General features: G+C 42.5%; 1 protein-coding gene across 1 annotated transcript; it reads right to left on the reverse strand.

Moving 5' to 3' along the window:
* Position 1: 1 nt before the first annotated feature.
* CIAPIN1 (cytokine induced apoptosis inhibitor 1) lies at positions 2-10817 on the reverse strand. The gene is made up of 9 exons (XM_081872474.1): positions 10668-10817; positions 6211-6386; positions 5454-5606; positions 4400-4476; positions 3844-4006; positions 3020-3093; positions 2669-2784; positions 1538-1607; positions 2-686 (listed from the first exon to the last, which is right to left on the reverse strand). Exons 2-9 carry the CDS (start codon positions 6365-6367, stop codon positions 576-578), a joined length of 921 nt encoding a protein of 306 aa, XP_081728600.1. The 5' UTR covers positions 6368-6386; positions 10668-10817; the 3' UTR covers positions 2-575.
* Positions 10818-11078: the final 261 nt, after the last annotated feature.

Here is an 11078-nt window from a genome sequence, read left to right on the forward strand (position 1 = left end):
CTAGTTTCACAGGTTTAATTTCAGAACCTCATACATTTCAGTTGCACAAAAACCTGGAACACATAACTGTGCAACTGGGATTTCACAATCAATCCCTCTACTCCCATCCCCAAAATGTAATTTGTGGTGCTGCGTTTGGCCACAAAAAATATACATAAAAGGGTTCTTGGTAAGACAAGCCAGCACTTGAAGCTGCTTCAGAATTCCCAGGATAATGTGAAGACAATTGCCAGTATAGCCATTTTGTCTATAGAGCATGTTAGGATGGCCAGTGCCTTGATGTTAAATCATACTCATTTTTTAAAAACCACAATGTCCACTAATCTATGTTAATGAACAGGACACCAAGGAACAAGTAATAGGTCAGCTAGTCAGAGACGAGCCTAGAATGCACACCTTTCCCTTTAGCTTACAGCAGCCCATCTGCTTGTCTTCCTTGACCCCAATAAAGTCCCTTTCCCTTTATTAGAGACCTTCCAAGAGTGAGGGTTATGGCAGCAAAACAATGCACAGCCTAAAAAGGCAAAGAACAGCTGTGTACGTGTCCCACAAGGAGGCTTGATTCAGTCCTTCTCTTAGGCATCATGGAGGTTATTCTCATTCAAGAGGATCTTCTCGCCAGGTTTGAAGGCTGGCAAGCCACGGTAAGGGCAGCTGGAACAGCGGAATGCATCCCCCAGGTAACACTGCAGGGAGAAGAGAGGCCAAGTCAGTGCCCTGCCAAAGGGGAACGTTTCACAGTTCCTGTTCATTTTCCAAGTGGGAAGGGGCTTGCATTAAATAGGACTTCAAAGTTTGTCTCAAGGGGTGAGGGGAAGAATTGGCCTTAACGAGACAAAGTCAGTCAGTATTGAGGCTCAATGCACCACGTTCCCCCCACCCCCAAGTGGAAAAAATATTTTAGTGGCTGCATATAATCCTCCAGGATAATTCTCATTCCACCTCAACCATAGCAGTTGAACAAATCTGAACCAAAGGCTATTTAGGGAACAGTCCACACGGCTTGGGGAACAGGCAAGATAGGAGTTACATTTTTACACTCATCTTGCACAACACTTCTTCACGTGACAAATTATTCTACGGCTTTCTCTTCTGTGTTAGAAACTGTATATACCCTTCACATACACCTATGGTGAACACACTTAACTAATTTGCCATGTATACAAGCTATCAGAAATCACCGTGCTTTGCTCTGCATTTACAAATGGCGGAAAGCACATGTGAGTGCTCCGGAGTGTAGCTGATCTTTGCTGAATGCGGGTCTCAAATACAGCAGCAACCAGCTGACTTGCAGTGGCTTCAAACCCTGCTAGGATCAGCTACAGTCTGGAGCTGGCAGTCAGGGAATCTAGCCTAGCCGATCCAAGCTGACCATGCTGACTGTCAAGTGACTGGGAGGAGGGCAGCCTGTCAGGATGAAAAGGGGCTGCCGTGATGGGGGACCAAAGGATTCAGCACAGCAGAGTGAAAAGGTTCCCCACTCCCGACCTAGATATAAATCCAATGTTTTGATTAGCAAGTAAATGTACATCCTTACATTGCCACATGCGGATTTGGGCTGAATGTTGTTCTTCTGCTGCTCTAGCTCTTCAGCAAGACCACAGGTACTGCAGAAGGGAGAGGCTTTATAAATCTACATATAAATCTATTTATTTAACAAAGAAATCATTATATAACAGTTTGCAAGCAGGCAGTGGGTGGCTTATTCTTCCTTAGAGAGTCTGTAAAGCTCTCTAGACATGCTAGTTCTTATTTCTCTCCAATCAGATCACAGCGGTGCTGTGCAGCAGAGAGTATCTCAACTGCTACAAACAGGACAGAACACTGAGAAATGCAAATTCCAAGATCTTCCCTATTACCGGTATTTAGGGACCTCCGGGCATAGGGCTGTATATAAATTCAATAAAATAAATTTAGTTGAAGAATTCCAGTTCCTGGCCTAGGTTTCAAACTTAGGAGAAACTACATTTCCAGCAAACTGACCTTATGTACCATTATTTGGAAGTCCTGGTTTCCATGTGGACTCATTTCCAAGTTGATGTGAATAAGCTTGCAGTTCACGCTCTTCATTTTTTACCTAGATTTCCCCAAAGGCTATATTTTGCTGATTCCACCCCCACCCCACTATCTTATTTCAGATGCACGATTTGCATAACTGATCTCAAGCAATAAAGTTCATAAAGTTTGTAAATAAATAAATAAAACATCCCTACTAGTTAATACAAAGCAAATCTTATAAAAACAAAACAAAAAGAACAACATCTAAACCTGAAAAAACCCACATGCAATTCGAGCAGCTTGTTTGCAGCATCACAAACATTTGTTCATGTCACAAAAAAGTCATTTCTCTTGAGAGTAACAAGGTGCTGGGCCTATGACCATGGAATCAAATTCATCTTAGGGCCAGAATGTCCATGTACCTCGGTTTTCGAACGTCTCAGAAGTGAAACGTTTCAGTTTTCCAATGCCAAAAACTCAGAAGTAAATGCTTCGGTTTTCGAACAAGCCTCGGAAGTCGAACATGCTATGCGGCTTCCTCTGCGTGAAAGATCCGGAGGCACAGCTGTGGGCTACTGAGGTTTCAGTTTTCGAACATTTCGGAACTCAAACTGTCTTCCAGAACAGATTATGTTCGAAAACCGAGGTACCACTGTATTTCAGTACTCACCAGTTCTTACACGCTTTCTTCTTTCCAGAGTCCTTACAGGAAGGGGCTTTAAGGGAAGCTGGATCTGGCTTTTTCAAATCCTCAGGGTCCAAAAGCTCGTCTGAATCCAGAAGATCCTGGAAAGAAGAAGACGACGACGACCATGATCCATATGAAACTAAGATGTTTCCCTCCCCATTAAGACAGTCCCCATTTTGGGATGTTTGTTCCAGGTGTGCTTCTGCACAGTCCTAGAGATATCTCAGAACAAAACAGCAGAAGTAATGTGGCACTGGCATAGCCGTCAGAACACAGAGAAATGTATAAAATAAGGGCATTCCTTTGCTTGCATTAGGTGATTTTCATACTCACTGCATCATCATCATCCATATCATTGGCAGAAAGAGTCCAGAGCTTTGCAGCCATGGGATCCACAGCCGGCTTTTCTAAGGAGAACAGAATAAGGAATTATAGAGAACAGAACAACAGTGGGGTCATAGCACATATTTTGTCTAATCCATTCTTGGGAACTTTTAGCTCAAACTTTGTTGGAGAGCACCTCAGCGTATTTTCAGATCTAACTATGGAAAATCTCTTATAATGCATCCAATATAAGGTCTGCTCCCAATATAGATATAAAATATTTACGTGGCCCTCTAACGTGGTGGCATAACAATGAAAACACATTATACTGTGCTCTGAAGCACATCACTCTGTGAAGTTCTGTGAGACGCTGTCATGATAAAATAGGGCTGCCACAGCTGAGATATTGTACTTTCTGCTTTGATTTTCTTGCAGATCATCTTACAGAGAAAGGGGGTGCTCAAGATAAAGGCTTGTTTTTCCCTTAATTGCTCCCCACTGAACAAATGATGGGCAGGAGACCTAGAAGGCTGGCTGAAATTAAGCCACAAACCACTCTGGCCAATGGAATGTAGATTCCACACCCTAATATAAAGCAATGTGAACATGTTCATCATTAGTTTAGCGATTTGCTTTGGAGGCTGAAATGAAGGCTACCAACAGACACTACGCTTATAAGCTAGAGGGTAAAGAGCATTGCTTTCAAAGACCATGTGTCAGTAACCACCTTGGTTATTATATTGACTTCTAAAGAACAGAGTGAGTTCACATTCTATGGACAAGTGAATGTATTTCCTAAGATTACACTGTGAAGAGGAGAGATCCCTATTCACCTCTCTCTTTCTTGACAAAAGAAATTTTGAGTTGACTTGAAGATCCCACTTCAAAATTGGGTTTCTTGCCTTCCATCTGAACAGAATAAATTTCATTGCACTGGAACCCCAGATGTTCCTGAAGAGATTGGATTTGTTCAGAGGTTAAGGGCTCTTTCTGTAACTAAAAAACAAGACAAAGCAAAGTATTAGCCTGGTGTCAAATCCATCCCAGAGTACCCAGAAGAAATGGCACATTAGCACCATGATACCCACACAATATGTTTCCCCTTTGTAGAAACCTCATCCAAAGAAACCTAATGGTAGTATTCAACTAAGTCCTTCTTAAGTATAGACCCACTGAAATTAATGACCCTTAGTTAGCCATGCCCATTGATTTTACTATGTATACTCTGAGTAGGACTAGCAGTGAATGCCACCCAAAGCAAGCATTTTCAAGGCTACTTTTGCTTGCTCCCTAGGGAAACCCAAAGCTTTGTTGTCTCCAAATATATTGTGCATAGTTAGGTTTTCTGGAATAAATGATCTATAGAAGTCTCAATATCCACATACGTACCTCCTTTATTTCCACCAGCCCTGAGAGTGTCAAAGCTGCAGGTAGCTTGGGGATTGTCTTGAGCCCATTGTTGTTACCTGGGAGGTGTAGGACAAGGAGGAAACAGCATCCATAATCAACTATGTGCAGTGCTCATAGTATGACTGTCCCACAGAAGAGTGTCCCACAGGCCTCATTCTTTGTATTTCCTGAATCACTTTAGGAACTGCCAGACATCAATTCAATTAATTAGGAAATATAGTGGGCTCTGGCCCTCACTAATATAAATGGGCTATTTCTAGCAATCTCCCAGTAACTGAATCCCTAAAGCCCTCTAGCTGATCTTAATTAGCATAAGGAAGTGATTATTAGGCCAATCACTGAATTAACTTGTTTAAATATCTTGTTCTCTTGCACCACAAGCAGGAATATTGGCCCTGGCTTGAACGTGGTATAACTTAACTCAAGAACGCACAACTTCCAGCAGTGCTTCCACTGATACCCAGTAATATTCAGTTACAGATGCTGTATCAACATCTGGTTAAATCAACTCTGCCGTGACCATCTGACATGCTCAGGTGTAGACAAGCTCTAAGCTATGGCAGCTTAAATTCAACGAAACCGCGGGCAAAACTAACCAGGAGACTCAGGAATCAAGAGGATAAGGACTTTAAAAAAGAATGGGAAAAATTAATAATTTACCTAAGAGAACATTGTAAGCAAATTAAAACATTAGCTGGACATTAAGAATCACTTGTAAAGCAATGAGGTTTATGCATAACTTATAGTAATGAAAAATATGGAGAATATATTATGTAGATTGGTAAAAAAAATTGTTATTAGGACCCATGTTAGGGATGGGGGGAAGTCACGGGTTTCAGAGAATCTCATGGATTGATTATATAAAGAATTTTGTTATTAATATGTATTCACAAAAACCAATAAAAAGCATTTCCAAATAAAAAGTTAAAAGAAAAAAATGAATAAAAATAAAAATAAACTCAACAGAGCCCCATCAGTCAAATTAATGTTTGACACCCATGGTCCAGAGGTAAGAGAAAAGGTACCCCCTTACCTGTTTCTGTCGTCACTACTTCCTTCAGAAGGACACGGCCCCCTGGCTTGACTATCCGAGCTATTTCAGCCAATACTTCTGCACTATGCACAGTCAAGCTGCCAGGTAACAGGCCTGACAGAACCACATCAAAACTGGATTCCTTATGGGATGCTGAAGAGTTAAAAGAAGAGCACACATTATCCCTCTACATACATATGCATGCCGTCATAACTGATGGGGTTTTACACCATGACCTCAGCAGTATTTTTTCAAAGCCATTTTAAGTGGTAATCTTGGAAAACTCTTATTGAGTCAGTCACTGAACAGAACTTCTAGATTTCTTGAGATTGCTACACACAAGGCTGCAATGTGTTATTCTGGCTGTCTCCTTGCCTCTGCATGCTGCAGTCAGAATCAGGCCACTTAGGCAATTCACATATTGTATGGCAAAAACCCAGGTACACCAAAAAAAGTATAACATCCTTTGCATGGCCACAAAATCTTCCCATGTTGTACAGGATGTCATTGCTGTGTGCCACAAGCAGCCTGACAGACAGACAAAGAGACAGCAGTCACTGCCCCATCCCTGTTTAGCAACTTCGCCATGGCACAAGAGCAGTAAGGGCTTTTCTCAGGCTGTTAGTGACTTAACAAGGAGCTCAGTGCTGTTTCCTTCTCTACACACAACACTCTATGATGTCCAAGATGTACTGATTCAGTGCTACGATGAGACCTCAAAACCAAACACAGCAACGAATACTTTTTCAACACTTACATTGGAGCAGCTGGTTGATATTTTCTACGGATACATGACCCTCAACTCCAACAGCAGCCTGGATGTTCTGCACAAAACTTTGCAGAGCTTCAGCAGGAGAGTGCCTATCCCAAATGACTGCCACTTGCTGGCCCATGGAGATCCCATGAGCCGCCATGTCTGAAACAATGCAGAACCTGAAAGAAACAAAAAACAACTGTTGACAAAGTGCAATATATTAAGCGCCAAGGAACAGAGACTTAAATCAACAGGAATTTCTGGAGATTTCCTGGTTGTTAATATTGACAGCATTCTCTAAAGAGAACGTGTCAGCCAGTTTCCCCAAATGGTACGATTCCTTACAAAAGATGGTTTCAGTTTAGGGGACTTTGCTTCTATTTTCAGTTACAGCACTGTTACCAAGATCTAGAGAATACAGGGGTAGCATCATCATCATCATCATCATCATCATAATTTATTATTTATACCCCACACATCTGGCTGGGCTTCCCCAGCCTCTCTGGGAGGCTTCCAACAAAATATTAAAATACAGTAATGCATCAAACATTAAAAGCTTCTCTAAACAGGGCTGCCTTCAGATGTCTTCTAAAACAGTGTTTCCCAACCTTGGGTCTCCAGCTGTTTTCAGACTACAGTTCCCATCATCCCTGACCACTAGTCTTGCTAGCTAGGAATGATGGGAGTGTAGTCTGAAAACAGCTGGAGCTAAATTAATTGTGAATGGTGTAGTTATGGATGAAATCCCAATAGAAAAAGGGACACGACAGGGTTGCCCAATATCCCCTCTATTATTTATATCGGTCCTGGAGGTGTTGTTGAATATGATTAGAAGGGATCAGCTGGTTGAAGGAATACACCTCGGAGCTAAACAATATAAGTTAAGAGCATTTGCAGATGACCTAGTTCTGACATTACAACAACCAGAAGTCAGTACAAAAAGAGTTTTAGAATTAATTGAAATATTTGGTCAAGTGGCTGGTTTTAAACTAAATAAGCAAAAGACAAAGGTACTGGAAAAAAATCTAACGATGGGGGAAAAAGATAGCTTTCAAAGGGAAACTGGTTTGGAGATAACAAAAAAGGTGAAATATCTGGGGGTGAATTTAACATCCAAAAATATGAACCTGTTTAAAGACAATTATGAGAAATGTTGGTTAGAAGTGAAGAAAGATCTTGACACATGGTCTAGATTGAGATTATCCTTGTTAGGCCGAATTGCTGTTATTAAGATGAATGTATTGCCGAGATTGTTGTTTCTGTTCCAGACATTGCAAATTATAGATAAGATGGATTGTTTCAAGAAGTGGCAGAAAGATATATCTAAATTTGTCTGGCAGGGCAAAAAACCCAGAATAAAATTTAAGATTTTAACTGATGCAAAAGAAAGGGGGGGTTTTGCGGTGCCGGACTTAAGACTTTATTATGAAGCAGCAGCTTTTTGCTGGTTGAAGCAATGGCTACTTCTTGAAGACACAGATATTTTAGACTTGGAAGGGTATGATAACAATTTTGGCTGGCATGCATATCTATGGTATGACAAGGCAAAGATATACAAAGGTTTTAAAAATCATATTGTCAGGAAAGCTTTATATAATGTTTGGAATCGATATAAGGATTTGTTGGAAAATAAAACACCCAGATGGTTGTCACCAATGGAAGCTAGAGCGGTAAAAAAACTTAACATGGACTCTAATTGGCCAAAATATAGTGAAATCATAGAATATGATGGCGAAAAAGTTAAATTACAGAGCTTTGAGAAATTAAAATCCAAAGTTCGAGACTGGTTACATTACTATCAGATAAATGAAACTTTTAAGCAGGACAAGAAACTAGGATTTCAGAAAGAGAGGTCAAAATTGGAAACAGAACTGTTAGAGACCAATACTAAGAATTTGTCTAAAATGTATAACTTGTTGCTGAAATGGAATACACAGGATGAAACAGTTAAATCAGCAATGATTAAATGGGCACAAGACTTAGGTCATGATATTATGTTTGCTGACTGGGAACAGTTATGGACCACAGGACTTAAATTTACGGCATGTAGTGCCTTGAAAGAAAACATAATGAAAATGATCTATAGATGGTACATGACTCCAGTCAAGCTTGCAAAGATATATCATTTGCCCAGTAACAAATGCTGGAAATGTAATGAATGTGAAGGAACTTTTTATCATCTTTGGTGGACCTGCCCAAGGGTTAAAGCCTACTGGGAAATGATCTATAATGAAATTAAGAAAGTCCTTAAGTGGACATTTGTAAAAAAACCGGAGGCTTTTCTCTTGGGCATGGTCGGCCAATTGGTACCAAAAAAAGATAAGATCTTTTTCATGTATGCAACTACAGCAGCAAGAATACTCCTAGCAAAGTATTAGAAGATGCAAGAACTACCTACTCTGGAAGAATGGCAGACGAAGGTGACTGAATTTATGGGACTGGCAGAGATGACCGGCAGAATCCGTGATCAGAGGAAGGAGACGGTGGAAGAGGACTGGAAAAAATTTAAATCATATCTTAAGAACTGTTGCAAAATTTCGGACTGATAAAATGTCAAGGGTCAAGAAATAGAGAATTATAGCTGGAAATATTTAAGTTAGGAAAATCATGAAGGAAATTAAATTTTGAAAAGGAATGAAGGATTGCTAAAAATTTTGGACACAGGGGTGCAGTGAAGGGGAGGCATGGGGAAGTCATGTATTGTTTGTTTGTTTGTTTAATTTTGTGTTTTTTGTTTTATGAAAATTAATAAAAATTATTTCAAAAAAAAAAAAATGAAAACAGCTGGAGACCCAAGGTTGGGAAACACTGTTCTAAAAGTCTGGTAGTAGTTGTTCTCTTTGACATCTGGTGGGAGGGCGTTCCACTGGGTGGGTGCCACTACCGGGAAGGCCCTCTGCCTGGTTCAGTGTAACTTGGCTTCTCACAGTGAGGGAATCGCCAGAAGGCCCTCGGTGCTGGACCTCAGTGTCCAGGTAGAATGGTGGGGGTGGAGACGCTCCTTCAGATATACTGGACCGAGGCCATTTCTTTATTCTTATCTCATCTGCACACATTTGAACCACAGATCTGCAGAAGGCACTACTCTCCCCCAAACGGTACAGATAAGAGTTTCAAAACATACGCGTGTACACGAAAGCTCATACCAGTAACAAACTTGGTTGGTCTCTAAGGTGCTATCAGAAGGAATTTTTAAATTTTGTTTCGACTACAGATAAGCAGATCTTAAGCAACCAATGAAAATGGAGTAATAAGAAGTCTAGAATCAGTTTGTAGCAAGTAGTGAGACCATGTCTGCACATCAACTGATCAGGGTCTTCCATTTCTACCAAGGTTCTCCCCTTTTTACTGAAAGTAATTGGGCCTGGTAAAGAGTTCAATCATACACATCTCTTTAAAGATCCATCTCAAGGCCTTTTGCTCACTTTCTGCACCTTCAGCTGTGGCCAGCTTCAGACAAAGCATCCTTACCACACGGAAACTAAGCTACTCAACTCGAAAAGCAAGAGACTTTTATGCAAACTGGGAAGGTGATGCCTTTTTTCAAAAAGACCTGCAGGGCCTCTCTAAGCTATCACCTACCCTCTGCAGTTCTATCAAGGGAGGGCTGTGACTATAGGGCCTCTCCATTGCAGCTGCAGAAAGACCACCTTTGTGAGGTTTCTCTATTGCCTCTGCTGAAAGACCAGCAACTTTGGGTTCCTTTTCCTCAAATGGCTGCATTCCAGCTGGCCATCGCAAGAACTTTGTAGCCTGGCGCCTGAACTTGAGTATGCTTTGGGCTAAGCAACAATTATTATGGTGAGTAAGGCTGCAATTAAATTCAATGACTAGGTAGGCAGGAGGGAAAAGATATAATCCCAAGAAGAAACTGAAGGACGCTCTCTGGTGAACCAAAGAGGATGGGGATATATGAAGTTACTTAGTGAGGAGGTGGCAGCAACTGAAGAGCAGCACAGCTGATAAAAGTATTGGAGCAGTCCGCCAACCTGGCCCCATCCAGGCATGTGGGACTATAACACCCATCAGCCTCAGCAGGAGTACAAAACACCTGGAAGGGGGCCAGCTTGGCAAATGCTGGAATAGAAGCTGAATGACCCAAGTTCATATCCTGACCCTGCCACAAGCAGGGAGGGGGGGGGAGAGCCGTGTACATGGCCCCTCGAGCTCCTTCAAGGCCCCCCGGCTTCTCTTTCCTCCTCCACCAAACGGGGAAGGGCCGAAGTGACGTCACGAGCCGCCCAGGTGCCGGGGAGATGGGCGGCCTCGGGGCAATTCGCGCGTGCGTCTGTGTGGGCCGGGGAGGGGGGGACGACGGACGACGACGATCCCCGCCTTCCGTTAGAAAAAGGTCTAAAGGCGACCCAAGGGCAGCGAGGAAGACCCTCGCCCATTTCAAGCGCAGGAAGGGAAGAGAACGTGCCTAGGCTGCCCCTCCCCGCCCGCGTCTCGACACGTACCGCCTTTCTCGCTTTCCTTCCCGGAGCCGCGAGCTCAGCAGCAGCGGGCCGCCTCCCCTTTCCAGCCGCTCGGGACGGACCTTTCCCGACTCGTCACGAGCTCTCGATCGGCCCTCAGCTAAGCCCGCCCCCTACCTCAGTTGCCCTTTGCAAAGATGGCGGTGAGCAATTAAAGAGCGGCTCCTGACGCCCCGTTGCCCGTTCCAAAGATGGCAGCCAAGGGGCGGACATTTGTGAAACATAGAGATAGAAGAGGTGGGGCGGGGAATAGAAGAGGAACACAAGTCTGACTTTTCCAAAAGCCGCCATTGTCCGTGATTCTCTGAGTCATGAGTGTGGGGTTTTTTTTTTAATCGCCCCTGGCCATTGATTGAGCTGGGTGATCTGGGAGCTGGAATCCCACAATTATCT

This window comes from Podarcis erhardii (assembly GCF_964252035.2).
Source record: "Podarcis erhardii genome assembly, chromosome: 7".
Taxonomy (NCBI): domain Eukaryota; kingdom Metazoa; phylum Chordata; class Lepidosauria; order Squamata; family Lacertidae; genus Podarcis; species Podarcis erhardii.